The following is a 24,351-nucleotide window of genomic DNA, read 5'->3' as shown; positions in this document are numbered from 1 at the left end:
AAATCAATTCATCAAATCATTTCAATTAACAATTACTTTACAGTAGATTTGCCATTGCAAGTCCAGCAATATATATTTTTCTGATTTATATTGACTGCTTTGTTTTGAACATAGTGACCAAGTAACACTCGCAACTTCTATTGGCTAGCGCTCCAACACATTGTACGTGATAGGCTAATGGGCGGGATATCTCTAAACGGTTGACCAATCACAACAGAGCCGGCCAGCTAACCAATCAAAGCAGGCTAGGCTCTGGTTTTAGACAGAGGGTGAAAAGAGGTGCTGAAGCACAGGCAGTGTGAGAACAATAACGAGCTGTTTGAACATTAAAGCATGGAGACATGTCCCAGTAGAGGCACTACATATGAACCTGTAAATATGCATCCTCTTTAAAACTTTGAACAGTGCTTGGTTAGCTGCTTACGGTCTTCAAGCTAAGCTAAGCTAAGCTAAGCTATCACACTGCTCCCTGTGGCCTTGTATTAAACAGAACAACATTAAAGTGGTATTAATACTACCATCTAACAAGAAAGCAAATCAATGTATTTCCTAAATGTTTAAAAAGACTGCTTTTAAAAATCTGAGTGCAGTTTTACTTGATGGGCATTCAGTGATTATTCAGTTTGGTTCTTAATTCATAAAAAAGAAAACATCTGAAAATGTTAATGCGTTTTTAAATTGACATAATATATCACTGACGGTTGCCTTTCATCTGTAACAGCAATGCAGCCTAATGGTGTGCTTTCGTCAGCTCATTAATTACAAATGGGTTTTATTACCACTGACACTTTCCTAATGTATTCATGTATTCTTTTTTCTCTCACCAGAGTTCCAGTGGGTTCAAGGAGATGTTTGTGAAGTTCAGCTCATGGTCTACAACCCCATGCCTTACGAACTTCGTGTGGAGAACATGGTCAGTACATTTCATTACATGTTAACCTAAAATGAGATGCTTTGTAGGATAATCCGTGCTTTCAGTCATATCTAACTCGGTGACAACAGGAGGCTGCTGACTTGCTCTTTCTTGCAGTCGTATTACAAACAGTCCCTCTGCACCAGGGCAAGTGATAATGCTTTGTAGTCATCCTTGATAGCCTAATTATGTCCCTTAAAAGCTTTTTTGACAGTTAAATACCGTAATGATCGCGTAAGATGGTAAAAACCAACTCTTTTTGCTCTTGGCAGTAAGAAAACATCACCAGTGCCATTACTTTTATGGTTTCACACCATCCTGTCAGAGCAGATTGTGTATTGAGTTAAGCATAAGGCTCCGTGCAAAAAAAGTTGTTGAAAAGAGCCATCAGAAATCAGGCAGTTCAGTTAATTGCACTTTTAAAAAGCTGCTTGCTTTTAAAGTTCAGAACATTTCCTTATTAAAAGTACCGCAAACTGTAGCAGACATCCGTTTCCAATTTACGGTCTTCGCCAATCCCTTAGCGCTCCTTTTTATATAATTTCAGCTGCTTTATCAGGTTCAACGAGTGCAAAGGATTCATAAAGCGCTGTTATTCCTGCTCACTGCTGTGTATGTTTATGAAAGCGGTTGTGTGAGACATCCTTGAAATGCAAAGCAATCATCAAACCTCATAAAAGGCCAACAGGGAGAGGCCTTCTTTCAGCTGCTACCGCGACACGGAAAGAATCTCACGCAATGAACTACCTGTCAGAAATGATGTCGCATTTAATTGATTGGAAAGACGGGAACAAATTGCCTCAAAAGTTGTGTGCCGTGGTGTAAACAGAGACAGAGGCTTCTTCATTGTGGCGGCTGTCTCGCAGCTGATGCCAGATAGAGTTGGACAGGTGTTAGCTGGTTTATTTTTTATTTAGTCATTCTGCTGTTCTGTTTCTGAAGCAGGAAATGCAGGCGACTTCCAGTTAGGAACATCTGGATAAGTTTAACCATCAAATGTCAGTACTAAAGGCAACAACCATAAACCAATGAGAAGATAACCACAGTCAATACATATGTCTCATCTATCATTGACTTTCCATCTACCTAAAGGAAATATTTGTTTAAGTTTGCCAATCCTACAACTTGTACAATTCTTTTCCTTTTCCGTACTAAAAAAAACATATTTTTCCTACGCGTTTTCTTTGGTTATTATATATATATGTTATATGTATATTATATGTATATAGAACAGACAAAGTAAGACATCAAAGGAGGTAAGGGAGAGGAAAGGGCAACAGGTTAAGTCATGCTTTAAAAGGACTCTTATAAGAAGGACTCTATTAGCCCAAAATGGCAAAAGCTTAAAGGTCCCATGTCATGCTTTTCCGGTTGTTACCCGTCCCCCTTGTGTGTTACGTAGCTTTTTCTGCATGTAAACGGTCTGCAGAGTCACAAACCCTCAAAGTACACCCTGTAGCGAGTAAAACTCTAACACAGAGAAGACCTCTCTGTGCTGCCCCAGAACGCCTCGTTGGACATTTTTCTTTATCCATTGTTTTCTTCCGGGAACCAAGTGACCTAACGACGACCCAATGGACCAATCTGTGGAGCTCCTCACACACCAAGATCCCTTGGCGCCACTATCAAACTATCAGCATAGAGCTTTTCTCAATGTTTTGGAACATTGAGCAAATGTAAACCTATTCTAGTAGACCTCAACAATGGAGTTATGATCAGTAGAAATGACAATGACATGGGACCTGTAAAGAACCTTCTTGGCGAATTCACTCGACTCAAAGTGCCGTCTGAAGTTCACCGAGTCCACTCCTTCTCACGATATATGGTCTGCCTGTGTGCAGAGTTACTGTGAGGTGAAACAATCAAACAGCCATGGTCAATTAGCGATGAGGATGTCGTTAACTCCGCCCACCTCCAGATGAATTGATCAGGTCACAGATGGAGGCTGAAGCCCTTCATAGCTGCTGTTGTAGAGACAGACAGTGTGACGTAGAGCTCCTCTGTAACCCAGACAAAGTGACTGCTGTTAGGGCGGAGCAACCATCCATCCGGCTGTACACACACACACACACACACACACACACACACACACACACACACACACACACACACACACACACACACACACACACACACACACACACACACACACACACACACACACACACACACACACACACACACACACACACACACACACACACACACACACACACACACACACACACACACACACACACACACACACACACACACACACACACACACACACACACACACACACACACAATGGGGTCACTTCTCCATTCTCTGCCACCAAGGTGACCCTGCAGTTCACCAGACAGACGTTCCTTCTCAGTCACCACACGACTTCAGCCCTAGTACCCAGCTTTGTTTTGTGCTTTATTGATTTCCTATTTAAGTGGAGCTTTTTGTCAAAATCACAAACCCCCCTCCATCCTTTCTTATTCACAGGGGTCACCGCCTGATGATTATGTCTCCGTAAATAGAAGGGTGTGATACTTATTTCTCAAATTGACAAAAAATATGCTTTTTGTTTCGTCTTTCGCAAATTTCAGCTAATTTTGAAGGATGTATTTATCGCTTACATCAATAATTAAACAAGATGAAACTACATAATAACTTTGAAACTGGAGCTTCCTTTAATGTCTTTGAGCCAAATTAAAACTAAAATAATTGTTCTGTCTTGAGAATCATTTCCTATTTTGTATTTTTCTCTCTGCACGACTCTTTTATCGTTATCAGTTTGCAGCAATAACAAAGAGCAGATGTGTATTCATTAATAATACCATTAGCATTAGTTAAAGACAAAATGTTAACTATCGCTTGCTCTACAATGAAGTCAATCCAGCCAGCTCCAACAATACAACGCACCCGCTCTAATCGTTATTGTTAGTTAATTAACCTTTTCACGGCTGAATGCAAATGAACTATTTCGTATAGGTTAACACTGATACTTCTGCTATCCAATAAATGCGGAAAGAATGTCCCGAAGTGAACACAAGGACAGTTTAAATCACAGCCACGGCACCTCAGAGGTTCTTCGGCAGCTTTCTCTCTAATGAGGTAGTGTCTGCTGTTAGGATGGATGCAGTCATTACGTCACCTCAGTCTGCCTCGTGTGTACTGGGAATGTAAATACAGTTATTCTGAGGCTCGCTTGAGTGCACATTAAAAAAAATAAAACAACCTTTAAGCCACTTGGAGAGCTTTTCTGACTATAAAATGCAGATCAGGTGATATATCCTGTGTTTGTCACTGCAACCGCTTTGACAACTATTCAATGTGTCTTGGTATTCTTTAATAAAAACATCCTTTTATCATTGACTATCCTCCATTTGATGTCACAGCTTCCAATAAACCACATCATTTTTAGTTCATTGAGGACGGTAGTTCACATAAAATTGTCTGCAACTGCACAAATGGAAGAAGTACCAAAGTTACATTTCAACAGATATCACGAACATTGACAATGAAACATTGAGATGTGGGGGGACAAACGAGAAGAAAAGACCAGTGTTGGGTTTATGTTGTAACTTAGAGTTCGCACATAATTGATGCAACACGAGGAAATTGGTTTTTGAATTGTCCAAATTGGTTGGTCAGTGAGTCCAGACTAAAATATCTGGATATTTTCAAGTGAATTGTGTTGTGTTGTAATATCCAAGAACCCCTGGAGGATAGTTTAATTGACTTCATCCTAAACCAATCACAAAACAAAGCTCAAATATGTCCAGTATTTAAATTCATGATCAAATTCCTGCTGAGCTAATGATATTTGGATTAAGTTTATTTCTAACTGGTGCTGTGCTCGTTTACTCCAGGGAAGTGTAGACTACTTTGGTTTTACTGTTAGTATATCCATCCTCAGCAGCAAAAGTGATGTGGATTCAATGAGTCGCGCACTGTAAAGGCAGTTCATCCTCTTCTCAGTCTGCAGAGCCAAGTTACCCATTTTATTTAAAGTATATTTGTTTTAAACATGTCACATATCCAAATGACACCAAATTTGACAAATAAAACACTGGGTATTTTATTGTACGTAGGACTTGAGTTGGTCTGAACGCAGCCTTAGTGGTGGTAGTAGGTCTGTAAGTCAGTTTCTTTATCGAAAACTTTTTTGAATTTAGATATGCCAACGTACCAATCATTATGGCAGTACTATCTTTACTACAATAGTAAAAAAGTCACGTACAATATCACAATCTATCTCTCGAAGTAGCGCTTAAGAGCTCCGAAGTGATCGGAGGGATAAAACCTTTAATACTGTGACCGGAAAGAGATCATCACTACAGGTCATCAATAAGTCTGTTTTGGGAATTATTTACAACTAGGGTATTATCTACAGTGCTTTAAAAAGCTGGAAGGTTTCACTGTCGTTCCTATCAGTTTTAATAATGCTTTATTCACCATTTGACTTCTTGAGATCTTTGGACGCATGGAAGAGAAGTTGCTCGCTATGGCGGGAATTTATTTATCAAATGTAGATAGAGAATCAAACCATTCAGCTGTCTTTGTCATATTTTATTTCTTGCAAGAAAGTTCAGTCAGTCACACAGAGAGCATACAGTCTGCAGAGTGAAAGACGAAGAGTAGAGTTTAATGTTTAAACACAGCGAGAGGAGAAAGGGAGGGGTTGAGCTTGGTGATAACAAAGGTGCCTTCTGGAAGTTGGGGAGAAAAGCCCCTGTCACACTGTCCCGAAATTGACACCAGATGGACAGACGATAAAGGAAATGTTCAAATTCGGCTCTGATCGTAACATCGGGCCATTCGTGAGGGCATCTTAAGCCATCGTATCGACCGCCGGTGGAGTTTCTCAGGCTCCGGCAGCAACTTCGTGAGTGGTGGCAAAATCTTTGGCATGCCAAAAGACCTTGCAAAGGTTACATTTCGTGTTGAATTCGTGTGTCCATCTTGCCCTTCGTAAGGCACTCGTGAGGGCATCTTGTCAAATCGTGTCATCTTCGTCTGATCATCGGGCATTTTTCGCCTCACGAAAGACAATACGAAGGAAACAAGAAGCTTCCCGATTGTCTTAGGAAGGCAACACGACTACGTGATGCCGTCGTGTAGCCATCGTATTATAGTACAATTTGTGTTCTGTGAAACTGAAAAGGATATTTCATCGTTTTTGTTACTTTCGTTGCAGTTGTTTGTCTTAAATGTAATTTAGGTTACCTTCCTGTTTTATTTTGATGCTTTTATTTTGAAGGCAAGTTTACGCTGTTGACAGGAAGTTGTTGTTGCTATGGAAACAACATGACGGAGTGTGTGGTTCGGGTGCCATCGTGTGGCCTTCTGTAGGCATCGTACTTGCTTCGGCTGTTGCTTGGCTGTTGACCAAGTTCGGGGCCATCTTCGTGCGAAATTCACAATTCCATATTCGTGTGTCCATCTGGTGTCAATTTCGGGACAGTGTGACGCCAGCCTTAGGAAGGACATATCAGGAAGTTCTCAGTCATACTGTTGGTGCACATAGAGTATAACTAACAACATTGCATAAAATCTTCTTAATAAGGAATGTTCCCAAGCTTAGCTAAGAAGTGTGAGAAGTAGTAAATATAGATAAACATTAGCAAATACGAATCACACAATGATATTATTAAAGTAAGGGATTATAATATTTTTCTATTACACTCGCTAAAAAGTAGTTTGAGAAACAGCCTGTCTGATAGCCTGCCCTTGTTCACAGATCTTATTACTGAAACCCTAACTCCAAGGAAAACAGAATCTAAGTTGTAAGGATTTGTTTGGATATTTTCCTGAAAACCACTAAAAAATCTTTCGTTAAAGGGGCTCAGAAATACCCAAGCTCTCCCAATGCATCCAAACGGTGGCATGGAATATTCTGGCCTCTCTAACGCCCAGTGGGAAAGTTGACTGCTGATCCGTCCTGCCTCTGTGTTGTGATCTGTGGGACTTCATACTTTCAATCACTTCTCAGGCACTTCTATTAACCACGGAGAGCCATTTTCCCCGATAGAAATGGCCATCTCATGCCGACAGAGATTTTATCCTCAAGGCATCATTGGTAGAATATGATGAATGAATCACTTGAAACATTTGGAGAGACACTTCACACTGTACTGTCACTGAAGCATCAGACAGCTGCACATCACTTCACAGGGAAAACAAACGGTCGGCATGCGGTGCACAAACATTCAAATGAGAACTGAGAGGTTGTAGAAGTTTCATAGGCAGTTTTTAGAACACATGCAACCGAGGCTTTTCTTTTTGATGGATCCAGAAAGTACAGTTTTAATTCTTTGCTAAACCAGCAATATTAAGACGGATATTGTTTCTGTAAAACAGTGTTTTTCTCTCTTTGAGACAGTTGGGTTACCATTCAGCAGGCCTGGCTATTTGACCTTGTTAATACTTGTATATATAGTTTTCCTTAATAACATATCTCTAATAAATGTTTTGCATGCGGTACACAAACATTCAATTGAGAACTGAGAGGTGTGATTGCTTGTAGAATATCCATGGGTAGTTTTTGTATTGCTTTTGACACTGTTTTTATTCCTCCAAACCTTACAGTACATTTGTACAAAACATCCAACTGAGGTTCTCTTTGTGATGGATGTTTGACCCCATACAATAAAAGCAGAAACGGCTTTAATTATTTGCTAAAACAGCATTATTAATACATAATACACTTTTTCAAAATAATGATTCCCAATAATTTTGTATAGATACATTTATTACGATTTTTTTAACAATTGAAAATACATGTTTAAAAGAAAAATACAAACCTGTAAATTGTTTCTCTTAAGACCCGGACACACCAAGCTGATTTTGGCCGTCGATGGGCGTCAGGCCGACGATGAGCGTCGACACGCCCTACTCAGATTGGTGTGTCCCGCACCGTCGTGTCTTTTCAGCCGTGCCGACGCCTTTTCGGCCGAAAACCCGGCCAAAGGCAGTCGGCAAAAGAAATCACTCTGATTGGCTGTTCAGCTTAGCGAATCAGTGCATGAGAAGTGAAACGGAAGTGAGGGACCCAAACAAACGATTAAGAAGGCAAATCTGAGGTTTCATTGAACTCCAGCTCTCGACTCAGGTTCGGGAAAGCGTCATGAGCTTCTCGTTGTAGAGTGAACATGGAACACACACGCTATTTGTTGTTTGTTTATATCACGCAGTCTGTCTTCCGGTTGTTGCGTCTTTTGAATGACGAACACACACTACCGCCGCCTGCTGGTCAGGAGAGTTATTGCCACTCACGCATGTGCAGTTCGTACGTGCTTCTTGGCCGTCGGCTGAAGTCTTTGCGGTGTGTTCCAGTGCGACACATGGCCGAGACGCAGGAGACGTGAGGCGACGCAACAGTCGGGGGTCTGTGTCTGTGTCAGTTCTTTGGTGTCAGCTTGCTGCGTCCGGGCCTTTAAACAGTGTTTTTCTCTCTTTGAGACAGTTGGGTGTTGTTCGTGTTGGTTGGATTGAGTTGGTTGTATTGCAGAAGTGAAGAGCAACCAACACTTTTTTGTCATTCCTTGTAAATACTTTTATATATAGTTGTCCTTGTTAATTAAACACCATGTTAATAAATACCCACTCTAGGTGTTTTTCTGGACGTCCTGCCTCTGCCTTCTTACTTCAGTCAGCCGCAACTTATTGGTTGATAAGTTAACATATAAATACATTTATTCACCAACAACAATTTTGATACCCTGGTTATTATTTGGCATTTATCAGAATCAGAAATCCTTTATTGGTCCGACAGTCAGGATATTTACATTGTTAGATCAAAAGTGGTAAATAAGGTTAAAAAAAAGGCATTCAATAATACACAATAAGCTAACATATCAATATATAGAAGAAACGCACACATTAGTTATACTATAATACAGACAAGTAGGTAAGTAGACATCCATGGCTAAAAATGATGAGCTTCAGAACGTAGTGACATAAAATGTAAGGTGTTGAAACATTTAAGAATAAGACATGTTGGGACATTCATTAAAAGCAGAAATAAAATGATTATTGTCAGCTTCTCAAATGTGACATTATGTATGCTGTGGAAAGAATACAACAAAATTCAAAGTTTTTCACTATTTTATTGTTTGCTGTCATTTACCAAGATCTTTTCTTTTCTTTAAATGATTTTACATTCGTGTGGGTTTGGTTTTTGCTGCTTCATTTATATTACAATCATGTCTCATCCCTATTTCATGTTGGTTCCAGGGCTTGCTGACATCTGGAGTGGAGTTTGAGTCCCTTCCTGCTGCGCTCTCTCTCCCTGCAGAGTCTGGCCTCTACCCCGTCACTTTGGTAGGCGTCCCGCGAACAGCTGGCAACATCACTGTCAACGGTGAGTCCAGCTGGAAAACCTTCTCCAAATCTCTGATGTAGCTCATAAGAGGATATCAGTATCAGAAACAAACAGTTCTTTCATCTTAACTTTAGGTTCCTGTTCTTTAAAATATCACTAAGGACTGTATAATAATCAACACTGCAATATGACAGTTTCAGCTTCAACTCCTACTGCTATTTATTAAATGTTTACTTTATTATTTGCCCCTCTTGTATGTTTTTTGTTTTTTTTGGTCACCATGTAAAGCGGCCTTGGGTCCCTTGAAAGCCGCTATACACATTTCATCTATTATTATTATTATATGGACTAGTGTTGTCACGATACCAACATTTTGGTTTCGATACGATACCAAGTCAAGAATTGCGATTCCGATTCTTTTTCGATACTTTAATAAAAAAAAAGGGAAACAGTCTTAAATGTAATTATTGTGCTTTATTTCACACCAGAACCAGAACCATAACACACACCTTTAAACAATGAGAACAATAAACAAAATAAATGACAAGAATTCGTATTAAATAAAATTAAGCGTCATCTCAAACAACTTTTTTGTTTTATAAAATATCATTTTTTAATTTTATTAACATGTAATAGTACAGTAATATAAATAATTATTGACAAAATGTATATTGCAGATGTTAGCCACATTGTTAAGTTAGCTAAAAAGATAGCCATATTAGACAGTTATCATTGCCGTTAATTGCCTCGTCAAACTACGAAAACGTTCGTTTGTCACAAAATAAATTACACTAGTTTGACTTAGATTTGAGGGCATGGGATTGAGCATGATGTAATTATGTTATCTATCACATTCGCTAACCTGTCTGTCTTTACATTCTTTAAACAGCTCTGGATGCCGGTCGGCGGGTGCTTAGTCAAGTTTGATGTGTTGGCTCCCTTGGTTTGCAGGGATCTAAAACATGTCTCACAGACAGGCCTCGTGGTGTCCGTAGGCTTGCCCTCACTGTCAGAGATATCGCTCAAATACTTACAAATTTCGCTTCTGGCGTCTTTTTTGTCAACAAGCCGAGGCGCAGCGGCAGTTGCACTCCCACTTGCAGCCATGCTTCTCGCTTTTCTCACATGCTCTGGCAGCTAGCGCGTGCACGAGAGAGGGGAGGGACTTAGAGCGTGCACGAGAGAGGGGCGGGACTTAGAGCGTGCTTGAGAGGGAGGGACTGCAGGCACGGCTGCAGTGCAGGGATTGGAAGCAGAGCGCTGAACACACACGGCTCTTATTAAAACAGGCGCTTTCTCACCGGAGTACTTTTCCCCGTCATTCTTAAAGTACGGATACTAATGAAACGGAGGAATCGTAACGTTTTTAACGGCAGGGTATCGCGGTACCTTTCAAGTATCGGTACACCGTGCAACACTAATATGGACTACTATTCATTAAATATGCAAAATATGTGAAAATATCCCCTGTAGTAATGTGGATCATATCACAAATGCAATATCAATCATATTAACTTGCAACTAGCCTATATTTCCAAATCGTGCAGCCCTAAAACTCATCCACTGAAGCTGAAACATGTCTTATGTGTTGTGTTTGAACGCAGGTTACCACACGTCGGTGTTCGGTGTGACCAGTGACTGCCTGCTGGAGGGTCTCACCAGTGTGAAGACCAGTGGCTGCTTGGTGGAGGTCATCCCCTCCCTCCCCCGTCTGCAGCTCAGCACATCTCTGCCACGGTGAGATCATCATTCCCCTCTAACATGTGCTTTAACCTGTTCAGCCCGAGCCTGTTTTTCAGGTCTCAGGTTCGAAAATGACATTCCCAGAACAAATGACCATATCTTCACTTCTAAAAGGGGTAAATGAATAATCTTTTTTCTCAAAGCAATGGTAAACCTGTGAGTTGGATGTAGACGAGTCAGAATCAATATAGATGTTTTTATTTTAAAGTAAATTCAGATTGAACATAGTAATAAAATGGAAATTATTGTGTCTGTCCAAAAAACAACATGACTTATAGTGAAAACCACCCTTGAATGATGGGATGGTAGACTAAAAGCTTTAGGAATCCAAACTATAACATATAATAAGTACCCTGTATCAAGATTGATGCAAAACAAGTGACATTTGACCTTTTTAGAGAGGTTTAGAAAAAAATGATCCATCCACTTCTGGGGTCATTTGGGTGGATTTGCCATATCTCTGGAACCCCTCGGTCGATTTTGGTGATTGACACCACCTACTCTTATTGACATAAATGTTATGATGGATTATCAGTAATAATTTCAAAGTGACACAGACACATTGGATTAACCTATGGATTAACCTTCAGCAGCGTTTTTATGCGTTTTAACACGACTTTTGAACAGAAAACAGCAAAGGTAAAATATATTTGCCCTTTGTGGCCACGTTTTGTGTGTTGTCTGGGTTTGCCTTCGCTGCCCTGAGTTTTGGTCTCACAGTGATGATACTTATACCATGCAGTGGAATCTCAGCTTTCATATGAATATCTTGTTTGTGCAGATCCGATGAAGTATACAATATTTCTACCATGAGTTATGTGCTAAGTGCGTTAGCACTCTTTCGCTTAGTGCTAATTCAGACGCTTGGCGTTAGACTTGTGTTTTGTCTCGGTAAAAATGGTTCATATCGTCAGGTAGCTGAGTTTCTTCCCGTTAAGTGGGTATGACACATTCATAGTTTGTTAAATGTTAAGAAGCCTGGGCAGGGGCTCCCGGGCTTAACAGGTTAAAGGGGACCTATCATGCAAAATGCACTTTTTTATGTCTTTTATACATAAATGTGTGTCAGGGAACTCAGAAAACAAAACCCTCTCTCTTTTCCTCCGTACCCACATCTCTAAAAACGGGGGAACAACGAAGCTGATCCAGTTGTAACTTTAAGACTATATAAAAAATACATATATAAATATTTAATATATATAAAATAATGTATTATATTACATTATTGCCTCTGCATTGGATTATTATCGGATAGGGTAATAACTTAATAATTAACTACGTCTAAAAGCAGAAGTCGAGCGCAACTAATTGCAAGTCTCTTCAGTGAAAAAAAATCAACATTTTAAAAACATTCAAATTCTGAGAACAAGTCAAATTTTAGATGCATTGTGGGACATGTAGTTTATGGGCAACGTGCTTCTGTTAATCGGCATGTAACCGTATAATAAACATATTATATTCATTGCAAGCTCTTGTGGAGCCACATAACATGAAGTCTCGGGCCGGATTTGGCCCCCGGGCCTTGAGTTTGACACCACTGATTTACATGTATTAAGTCACACCTCTTATAAAATGTATTCAGTTCTTCATTGCATAATATCTGCAGTCACCTCCTCCTGTTAGGACCTTTCGGCCTCACTCCGCTCTTCAGTAAGTGAAACATATGCTCAATTGAAAAGAGGCCATGTGACCGACTGTGTACTGAGAAAACCTTGCTCTGTTCCGCTGTAAAAATATAAAAAGGGCAACGAGTCCTACACTGCTCACCCACGATTGATGTGAACACCCTCAAACACCGCTAAAGCTGAAAGTCAGCACTTTACCCTCACAGCTATTGTTTCATTTCACATCCATTGTGCCGGAGCACGGAGCCAAAACTATGACAAATGGTTCACTGTCGTACTACTCTCACACTGCACTTAGATAGTTTGATACGACATTTCCCGACATGTAACACAAGATAAATGTTCCTCTGTTTAAGTGTCACCAGCCTGTTGATGTGTTGCATGATCAAATGCCAAATTAAGGCTCAAACAAAAAATAACTGTTGGAACAATTAATAACACAGAAAAATGCTTCCATTGTGAAAACGTCTTTCAGAATGAAGATGAGATTTAAATGCTTTTAAATGAAATGCAGCCAAAGGTGTTTTGTAAATCAATAGTTTGCTGATGGCAAAAACTGTGGGAGAGAAACAAGTGTGTTGCATTGTTGGAGAAGCCTGTGACCTAAGATTTTCAACGACATAATTACTGTAGCTATGTTAGTTTGACAATAAAGAACCTTGAACCCTTAAGGGGGGAGCTTTGGTATTTACATGCACACAAATTACTATAGAAAAGGGAAGATAAGACTTTATTTATCCCGAAGATAGACAGAGTTACAAAAATACAATAACCACAGCAGCATAATAGTAAAACTGTACACTAACAGGGTAGTAAAAAGAGCAATTCAATAACTACAGGAAACATAGACGGTCACGCACGGCCGTTTCTTCCTATAGGCCAGTGTTTTTCACCAAGGACCACTTAACCAATGAGAAAACACTCGCGGACCACCTAACTCCACAAATATCCAAAATCACATCGTTTTTCTAGAACAGATTACAAATCGCCTGAAAATGGTACAAACAAGTGGCAACATGTGTGATGAAGGTGTTGCGCTGGGCTATATCATGCAATTGAAAGTGAAACTTAAGCTCGCTCCATTGCGGAGAAATTCCCGCGAGAGTGCGGACAACTTAAATAAATAAATGTATTTCAAATGTGAAATGTTACCAATATACTCACAGACCACTAGGGGGTGCTCACGGACCACACTTTGAGAAGCACTGCTATAGGCGGACTATGCAGATGCATAGGGCCCCCGCGGCCACTAGGGGCCCCCAAGCTGAAAGTTCAGGTTCAGCCTCAATATATTTGGGGAGAATTAAAATGAGCCAGATTGATGCGTCTTCGGAATCCCCCATTGTAGTTAAAGAACCGTAAAAACTAGGGCCCCCAAACAGCATCTTGCATAGGGCCCCCAAAAAGCTGTGGGGGTGCTGCCTGAGCGGGGGGGTGGCATTGGGATATATATATTTTAAATCCTCTGGAGCAGAGAGGAGCTGTGGATTATTGTTATTGATTAATGCTGTTTCTTAGCGTCAAAAACACTAAACTCACAACTTAAAATTAAAGCGTTTAGTTTATTTAATGAACGAGCACATGTTCAATGTGAATAGTGACAATATATATAGATTAGTTGCAATTTGGTGCTATATATATATGTATATATGTGTGTGTATATATATATATATATATATATATATATATATATAAACAAATTATAAAAAAAAAGAAAATTATAATTTTTTTTTTTTAAACACCTTGAATTTCAGGGGGGGCGCGGGGCTCCGTTGGCGGGGCTCCGTTGGCGGGGCTCCGTTGGCGGGGCTCCGTTGGGGCCCAAATAGCATAATTGCAACAAAAAAGGGATAACAAGTAAGTGTTGTGCATTTAATTTAAATGTGCAATGACTCGTGTGCATTGAACAAACCAAACCATTAGTACATAGCTTAATTAATCAAACAGACATTTGTTACGAAGCATCTCTTTTATCCTACTGTATGTTGGCAAACGCTTCAGTGGTTTGACAACACAAACATCAGGGATGCAGGGGAATTTGTTTTCATGTTCATCCTGTCAGCAGAAATGACATCTTCCATGAAGGAAAAGTACCATAAGAGGAGAAATCATGGGTTGAATTACCACGAGTAAAGCACCGCGTTGGGATGTTATAAATCATTCGGACAGCAGAGCTGCTGGAAAATCAACTATTTAGGTCATGCCTGTAGGTACAGTGCTTCAGCTGCCTTTGATGTGGACAATCTTTTTATTCTCTCCAGTGTTGGAAAACTTCCGGATCCGATACGTGAAGCAACTAGAATACAAATCTAATCCTCTCACTGGTGCTCAGGTAGACCCGCAGCTCTGACCTCAGTCGAAGAGAAGCCTTCAGAGCTTTCTCACATATCCTTTTGCCTGCAGCACATACAGTAGCTGCATTCTTAGTTTTCTCACATAACCAACATGAGTGAGAAAGGAAACATCTGCCAACCTTTTAGTGTGCATGTCCAATCTGTATTGATGGCAAATCCATGAAAACTGAAGCAATAAACTCAGTGATTGCGTGCTACATTGACCGAGAGTTTTTCTGCTTGGGGAGCTGTGTCGGCAGTGCCTATATGGACCAGAATGCATTGCATGTGAGCTACAGGGCGCCCGCCGGCTATGTCCTCTCACACAGCAGCCTCTCTCCGCTTCATTTATTCTGCTGAATTCTCTGGCTCAAATAATTATGGCAGAATATCCTCTTACTGTTCTATCATATTTTAGATTACCTTTTATGCTATATTTGAATCGTAGCTAGTTTTGATTAGCATCTAGAGCAGACCCCACGGACACGCAGAAGCGGAGAGTAGAAATATAAAACTGAAATAACCCGAAGCTCTCCCTTACCTTCAACTAATTCATTGTCACGTCAAATGACAGCGCTGTATGCTGGGAACAAAAAAAAGCGGATTTACAACAGGAGGATTTTCTTGAAAGAGGAATTTATTGCTTAAATTACTATTACTTACATTTACTATCAACACCGAGAGAACGTCCATTTAAAAAGGTTGAGAATTTTACTTTTAAACATTAGCTTGAGTAATTTTCAACTTTTTCAAGTGCAAGAGCCACTGGGTGTTTCTCAATGTCGAGGACGCTTCCTTGGTAGGACATATCTTCCGAGTCAGGTCCTTCAGAAGCGAGGCAAGAATCCTTCCTAGCCTCGGAAAAGGAATAATGGTGGAACAGGCTAACAGGTGTGCGTCATATGCGAGGCCCCGCCTTAAATGGAGCGCGATATCCGCCAAAGATTTTGGAAATTGGTCCGTGCGCAAAGCATTGTGGGGATTTTAATACCGGAGTCTACACATGTGCAGCCTAGAAATTTCCCGCAACGAAGGACGCCGGCCTCGGTAGAATTCCAAGGATCCTGGACATTGGAACAGTCCTTCGGCGGCACTCGATGACGTAGCATCCTTGAAATAGTGGCTTTGGAGGAGCCTTCCTCGACATTGATAAATAAATAAATAAATCAATTTAATTTATATAGCGCTTCTCATCTGCCAAGACAAATCTCGAAGTGCTTCACAACAAGGGATATTGATACACTTTGAGAGATTAAACAAATAATTGTAATAATAATAATAAGAAATCAAAAAATTAAAAATAAAATAGAGTACAAAAGTAAAAGTCGGAGATAGCGATAAAAATGGCAATACTCCAGGTGTACCATGCTCAAAGTTTATTGGAAGGCCTGCCGAAAGAAGAGGGTCTTAAGGCCGGTTTTGAAGACCTCGTGGAAGGGGCAGATCTCAGCTGATCTGGGAGGGAGTTCCAGAGGCGCGGGGCGAATGAGCAGAAGGCTCGGTCTCCCATTGTTCGGAGACGTGTGCGGGGGATGTGAAGAAGAGGAGCGTGGCTGGAGCGGAGAGAGCGGGTAGATGTCTGAAACACCCCAGACTATCATATCCCAGCAGCCATGTTTTCTAAAAGAGTTTTACTATCAGTAATATCATAAAGAAACAAAACCTTTTCAGTGCTTCTACAGATATATTTGGATATCTAGAGTTCCTACCAACTCCAAAAACTGTAACAAATAAAACATGTTCATTTTAGCAGCTTCTTTGTCAAAAAAATTAAAAATGTTGCTCCACTTCGTCATGACATTAAACTGCTCTTAATCTGATCCTTTCCACCCACATCTTGAGCGAGATCTTTACAAAAGTGCATAATAATTTTCTCGCAAGCCAATCAGAGCAGACGGGCTTAAAGACACAGGCGCTGAAACGAAGCTGTTCAGAAAGAGGGTATGAACCTGAAATGATCCATGTACCTCAGAAATATCTGCTGAAACACAAACAATGTGTTTTATTAAGATTTCTGGATTCAAATAAGGTTTTCCATGATTGCTCTATTTTAACCTCCAAATGCATTTGAAATGTCAGTAGCATTTCGAGTTGACCTACTGTCAATATCACAAGGAACGTAAAGGCAGTTGGTGATGACGGGTATTATAATCCTAGCCCTTGGGCAAAGTGTGTTGTTGCATTTTAACAAGCTAGGCACTCTTGCATGCGGAATGACATGAGAACCCTTGCATTAACCTTTCATAATATTCTATCTTGCTTCAGTATTTGCATTACTTTGCTAAAAGCAGAGGCTCTTTTAGCCTTGAAGCATCAGCTGCAGGACAGCTGATGAAAGTGCTTTGCTGTGATGTCACTGACTCAGATGTACAAGAAGACCCACAGTTTGAACTCTCAAAGAAAACATGACAGAAGTAGAGAGTAGTTCTCCGATCAATGTGATTCAGTGTGGATCTGCTCTTGAAAGGACTCTTAGAGTTGTAGGCCAGGGCTCTATATGCTGTATTTTATTTATGGATAGCCATACATACAGAAAGTTCTCTTTTTATAGTATATTTTTTGAGTAAAAGTGTATCCTTCCCTGTATGCAAATTAAGTCTTTGATCAATCAATCAATCAATGTCAATGAATGTTTATTTATATAGCCCAATAACCCTCACATCGTACAAGGAAAGACTTCCAAAGAAACCCCACAGTTAAAGGGGAAACTGGAAGAAACTTCGAGGAGAGCCACAGAGGAGGGATCCCTCTCTCAGGACGGTCAGACGAGCAATAGATGCCGTGTGTAAATTGAAAAGATAATACATTTACAACATAGTTAGTCCAATTGCTTGGAAATGCATGTGTCTTCATCAATACGAAGCCGATCTACTGACCATTCCTAAACTAGAAAGGCCCTTAGTGAGTGAAATCGTGAGTCAATGCAAGTGTAACTGCTCCAAAATGAAATGGGTTCGTCCTTGGCCCAAGCTACACCGTTCCATCAAGTGTCAAAGTAAATCGGGCCATTAGCTTTCCCTTAATGCTGCAGATGGACAAACAGAAACATAACAGCGTCAAGCGTTCAGACGAATGTTTTTTATACACCTAGGGTAAGACTTGCTTATCCATAAATAGACATACATCACATTGTAAACACTACAGTACATACATTTCAATCAGCTAGACTCCCCTGTGAGGAAATCAACATCAATCATCAACAAATGACGTTCCAGCTAATGAGATTCCAAGAAGCACTTTTCATCTTCGTCACAATGTGAGAGAGCTTTTGAAACCACGTCTTCACACATCTTGAGATTAATGTTTCTCGAAGTGTTATTCACATTATGATGGAAGTATAATAGAACTGTTTCCATCATATTAAGCCACGTTCTACTTGCATCGCCATTAAATGTTTTATATATTGTTTTCTCAGAAATCATAATGTATATGGATGCCTTGAAGGGATTGATTGAAATGGAGTGTTATGAAGTGCTTATCTATCAGTGTTTGTGGAGGGAGACAGCAGCCACCTTTATAAAAAAAATATATATTAAATTGGTATTAAGTTCCCTTTTGGACTCGAGGGGATCCAAAGAGAAGCAACACAACCAGATTGGATTTGGTATAAGTTACAAGTGGTTTTATTGTAACTATAGTTGAACAAAATAATAGCACCTACAGCCTGGCCCAAACAAAGGGCCAAAACTGTAGCCTAATAATAAACAAAAGAGAACTCCAAAAGAGAGTTGTAAACGTATTACACCACAGCGAGTAATACACGAAAGGAAAAGAAAATCTCACTTTTAAAGTGGAACAAACAAACAAACAAACAAAAGAGGGCTGTACCAAAACCACAGCTGCTGCTGATCAACAGGCGCTAAGCTAACCTGGGTCTAAGCTAACACACTTCAAACCAATGCTAAACACAGAACACTAATGACCCGCTGCTAAGCAGTGTAACTAACACAGAAGATAAACAGTATTCTTGAAACACAACGAGAGGCTGGAGGCGTCTGTCTCACAACACAGAGCCTCTAGAACAGTGATTCTCAAACTCAATCAAGTACCCCCTGATCAGCGCAAAAACAATTTGTTAGGGACAAAATGCCTATATAAAGAGGTACAGCACAGCGCTGCACCATCAGTGTCTGATTTATTAAAACGACAACCTTGTAACTGAGAAACACTTAAATGCTACATTTCAAATGTTCACAATCCATCACTAAATTCATGGCAAACCAATTTTAACATCATGTAATAACACTGAGACGACATTAGTTGAATTGAACTGATCTTTTTAATAAGTTGTACTTACAATGTAGTGAAACATGGGCTTGTGCTTCACTGAGGATCTTTGTCATTCTGACAGGGAGGCTAACTGCAGTTATTACACTTCGCGTTTTGAAATATGTGTAACTCTGTTAATATAAAACCCACACTGCTCAAACTTTGTTACTTTTCCTAAAATTGGTATTTCTTTTTTTTTCATTAACATAAAATAAATCTCACGTACCCCCTGCAGTACTCCAACGTACCCCTAGGGGTCCGCGTACCCCCATTTGAGAACCACTGCTCTAGAATGATGTCCTTCCCCGGCCTTTGTACTCCCCCCCCCCCCCCCGGATGATGTGCCGGAAGCGGGCGGGGATTGGATGACGTCAATCCAATCACCTCTTCGGATGTTGCGAGGGCGGGACGGCCAATGGCATCAGAGGAACTGCACAGCTCATTTACATACACACACACAAACAGAGTTAACAGCACCAGGAAAGCAGCGGCTGTAACAATTGGTTAAAATATATGCGATACTATGAATATTTTTTTTTTTTTTTTTTAAATTCTTTATTTATTTGGGGTCACATTATAATACAAGTACAGTTTTTCAAATCATATATTTTTAGAGACCCGAAAGTGACAAATGAAATAGCAAACAAAATTAGTCAAAATAAAATAAAATAAAAACGAAAAAGTACACAGGGGTTGTTTGAAATAGCAAATGTCTACACATGTACATATGCATTCATATCAACATGCATATATGCATACAATACACACACATACATGTGTCCATACATACACATCTATATACATTCAATCGGTGTATAGGAACAGTCAAACAAGGGATGGTCGTCTTTAGGGATATGTAAATTCTCCACTTTTTCCATATTTCCTCAAATGTGTTTTCCTGTAGCCTCATTGAGAATGTGATTCTTTCCATGATATAGATTTCATGGATTTTGTCATACCAGTTGTCAAGAGAGGGGATGTCTGCTTTGAGCCATTTTCTAGTTATTGCTTTTTTTGCTGCAACAGTAAGAATTCCAAATAATTGTTTTGTTTTTAAGTTTGAGGGGATTGAATGTACGAGCCCAAATAGAAATTCGTCCCAGTTTAATGGGATTTTTTTCCTGTAGTATTATTTCAATTTCTACATGGATCTTTTGCCAAAAAGTTACTATTAAAGGGCAAGTCCAAAACAAATGGTAGTGATGTGCTAACTGAGAACCACATTTCCTCCAGCAGCTGGGGGGGCCCTAGCTGATGTGATGACTGGGCAGGGCTGAAAAAATACCTGCTCAGCATCTTCCAACTAAACATTCTGTAGGTGCCTGAGCTAGAGATCTTCCATTGAAAAGTACAGTAGCTTGTCCAAACTTCGTCAGGGATGGTTTTTTTTGTTTCGTTTTCCCATTTGTGTTTTATATAGAAAGTATTTTCCTTTTTAATATCTTGAAGAGCTTGGTAAAGTTTGGAGATTACTTTCATCCCTGTGTCTGATGTGTATGCACTGGTGAAAACTATTAATAAAGGGTTTTCAAGGGCCTTCTGGCTGTCTGACAGGGAACTATTTAAGTAATGGCGTACCTGTAGAAATCTAAAAAAATCACCGTTATTCAACCCATATCGTTTTTTTAATGTTTGAAAATCAAACATAGTTCCTTTGCTGAAAAATGTGCAATATGAAGTAAGGCCATGTTTGGCCCAGCCTTTAAATGTTGTATCTAGCTTGCTTGGGGTGAAATCAAGATCATGTGAGCACCATCTTAATATCTTCATTTCCTCCAGCAAGTCACTCCTGGTGATGGCCCTCAGCCATAGTTTTAAAGAGAGGTTGATCCAGCGGTTATCTTTTTCCAGTAAGTTTTTAATATGTTTTTTATCCCCTAACCTTGCCTCGATTGGTACTTCTCCTGATACATTATTCTCAATTTCTTTCCATCTAGCTCTGTAGTCTGGCTTGCACCAGCAGAACAAGCTTCTTAATTGGGCTGATATATAGTAGTCCTTCAAGCAGGGGAGCGCTACTCCTCCCTTGTTTTTTGCTAGTTGAAGAGTACAGAATCTAATCCTTGGTTTCTTCCCTTGCCAAATGTACCTTGATATGGTTTTATCCCATTCGTTAAACTGCTTGTCTGTGATTTCAATTGGTAGATTCTGGAAAAGGTATAAAAGTCTAGGTAGGATGTTCATTTTCACTGATTCTATTCGAGATTCAAAGCTCAGCACTGGGATCAAGTTCCATCTATTTATGTCTTCTTTTATTTTCTGATTTAGAGGGTTGAAATGTAGTGTATACAAGTCCTCTGAATCTTTAGAAATGTTTACTCCCAGATATTTTAAGTGGTCCAGTTCCCAATTAAGAACAATGGTCGAGTTTATATGTTGGCTTGGCTTGTAATTAAAGCTCAGTATTTGGGTTTTTGTTATATTGAGTTTGTACCCTGAGACAGAACTATAAGTATCCAAAAAGGTCAGTAAACTCAAGAATGATTCATCTGGGTTTGACAGGTATATTAATATATCATCAGCAAATAATGATAATTTATGTTCCTGGAAATATACTTTTATGCCGGTAATATTGTTATTTTGAGTAACCCCCAAACTCAGAGCTTCGATATAAATTGCGAATAACAGAGGGCTGATTGGACATCCCTGTCGTGTCCCTCTCTCAAGGTTGAAAGAATTTGATATGGCTCCATTTATTTTTATTCTTGCATAAGGGTTGTCGTACAATGCTTGAACAGTATTAATAAATGTCTTGTGAAAGCCAAACTTTTCAAGAACTTGGTATAGGAATTTCCAATTAACTCGATCGAAGGCTTTTTCTGCATCAAGGCTCAAAAGTACTGCCTGGAGTTTGTTTTTGGATATATGTTCAACTATATGTAGAGTTCTGCGGATATTATCTTGAGTTTGCCGTTGTTTGATAAATCCTGTCTGATCTAGATTTATTATCCGAGGGAGGATTTCTTCGAGTCTTTTTGCCAAAATGTGGGTAAAGATCTTATAGTCTTGATTTAGCACACTTATTGGACGATAGCTTCCACAGTCACATTTGTCTTTCCCTTCCTTTGGTATCAGGGAGATTACTGCTTTGCCCCATGAGGGGGGAGCTATACCTGTCTGAAGCACGTGGTTAAAAGCATCCCTCATTGTTGGGATCAGTAGATCCATCATTTCCCTGTACCATTCAGAAGGGAAACCGTCTGGGCCTGGGGCTTTAAATCAGCGATTGCCTTTTCTATTTCTTTTCCCGTAATTTCTCTAATTAAATTGTGATTTTGCTCATCCCTCACTTTAGGGAAAGTGATCAAGTCAAGGAAACTCCTGATGTTGGTTTTATCTATTTTAGGCTGTGTGTATAGGTTTTTATAGAAACAGACAAACGTTTGTTGTATGTCTTTTAGATTACTATGTATAATACTTGTTTCAGGGTCTTTTATTTTGTAAATTGTGTTTTCTACCTGTTGTTTTTTTAGTTTGTAAGCCAATAGTTTTGCTGATTTACCTCCTACCTCATAGTAACTTTGTTTTAGAAAGATCATTTTATTTTTTATGTCGTTAGAGAGGATTTCATGGAGTTCGTTCTTTTTTTTATCTATTTCCATTTTAGTTTTTGTATTTAGGGTTTTCTTATGTATATTTTCTAGATGTTTTAGTTCTGTTTGAAGCTGATTTGTTTTCTCTTTTCTTTGCTTATTTATGTTTGAGGAATAGCCAATTATTTTTCCTCTTAGGACAGCTTTGCATGCATCCCACAAGATTATTGGGGACACTTCTCCATTGTCATTGTCGTTCAGATAATCTTTTATATGGGTCCTGATTTGAGGCCTAATTTGGTTAAGAATTCCTGTGTTCAATCTCCAGATTGTGCTTTTCCTTTCTAGTCCTAGATTTAGTGCCATGGAGACCGGGGCATGGTCTGATAAGTCCATGGTCCCTATACTGCAATTTTGGACCCTGTAAAAATCTTTCTGATACATAAACAGATAATCGAGCCTTGAGTATACTGAGTGTGGATGTGAGTAAAAGGTAAAATCTTTCGTAGACGGATTTAGGTCTCGCCATATATCTGAGAGCCCTAGGTCTCCCAAGATCAATGTAATGTTCTCGGTGATTTTTTTACCTCCTGAGGGAAGGGGTTTTGATGTATCTAAAGTTGGGTTAAGTCTAACATTGAAATCTCCCCCACAAATTAGAATTCCTTGGGCCTCCAATTGGTTAAAATTAGGGATGCACCGAATATTCGGCCACCGAAAATTATCGGCCGAAAATGGTTAAAAAGGCCCTTTCGGCTTTCGGCCGAACGTGTTGTTGTGATGACGTAATAAAGACGCGGCGACCATGCTCGCGGCTGGCTCACAGGGGGGGGGGGGACATTGACCTTTGTCATCGAGATTGCCCTGAGCCTTTAACAAATCGTATTAAATAATCTGATGACAGACTGTAAACAGAATAGCTGAAACTTTAACAAACTAAATAACTCAGTTTCCTCTAATCATTAACCCATGTTTGTATCATGTAGTTAACTCCGTGTGTTGCTGCTAGCATACATAACACCTGACGTGGAAACGTTACTCGTGGACGGGGCTACAGAGCTGCTAGAAAGACGGTCGAACCCGGTACATTCCTCCGTCTGCATGCGGTGCACTTTTGCTAAATGTTTAGACAAATTGCTCGTGCTTACATGCTAAACTCTTATTGCACTTATGGTAACAAGTATTCTCCACATCGAGACGGGTAAAGTTTAACCACACCTCGGAGCGCGTTCTCTCCGCCATCTCCGCAGTGTGCTCTGCTGCATGTAGCAGCTGCGTGTGTGTAAACTGCCCCGCCCCCTCGCACACAGACGGGGGAGAGAGATTTCGTCTGATCGAAAATACATCATAGACGCATTTGTTGTCTTTGCATATTAGAAACGAGTTGGCGACACTAAGACTGCGATATCATGTTTTTTAGCAATAATACATGACATATATAAATGTACTGTATGCATTCAAAAGTGCTGAATAAATGTTTTATGGACCCATAATAGTGATTATTATTTAAGTTAAGTTTTGCCATAATCATGTCTATTTCCATAATCAGGTAGCTGAACAACATTGGTAAAAAATGTATACATTATATATTTCTATTCATCATTTTCGGCCTTTCGGCATTCGGTTTTCGGCCAAC

General features: G+C 39.8%; 1 protein-coding gene across 1 annotated transcript in view; it reads left to right on the top strand.

Annotated features, from left to right (window-relative positions):
* The window catches only part of trappc9 (trafficking protein particle complex 9), a 331,469-nt gene that overhangs the window by 55,850 nt on the left and 251,268 nt on the right, over positions 1-24,351 (top strand). Inside the window, 3 exon segments of the mRNA XM_034226421.1 lie at positions 828-913; positions 9,125-9,251; positions 10,817-10,949. Coding sequence (XP_034082312.1) covers positions 828-913; positions 9,125-9,251; positions 10,817-10,949 — 346 coding nt within the window.

The sequence above is a fragment of the Gymnodraco acuticeps genome, unplaced genomic scaffold (genome assembly GCF_902827175.1).
Source record: "Gymnodraco acuticeps unplaced genomic scaffold, fGymAcu1.1, whole genome shotgun sequence".
NCBI classification, from domain to species: domain Eukaryota; kingdom Metazoa; phylum Chordata; class Actinopteri; order Perciformes; family Bathydraconidae; genus Gymnodraco; species Gymnodraco acuticeps.
Note: the sequence above shows the minus strand (reverse complement) of the source record. Positions and strands in the feature narration are given on the sequence as shown.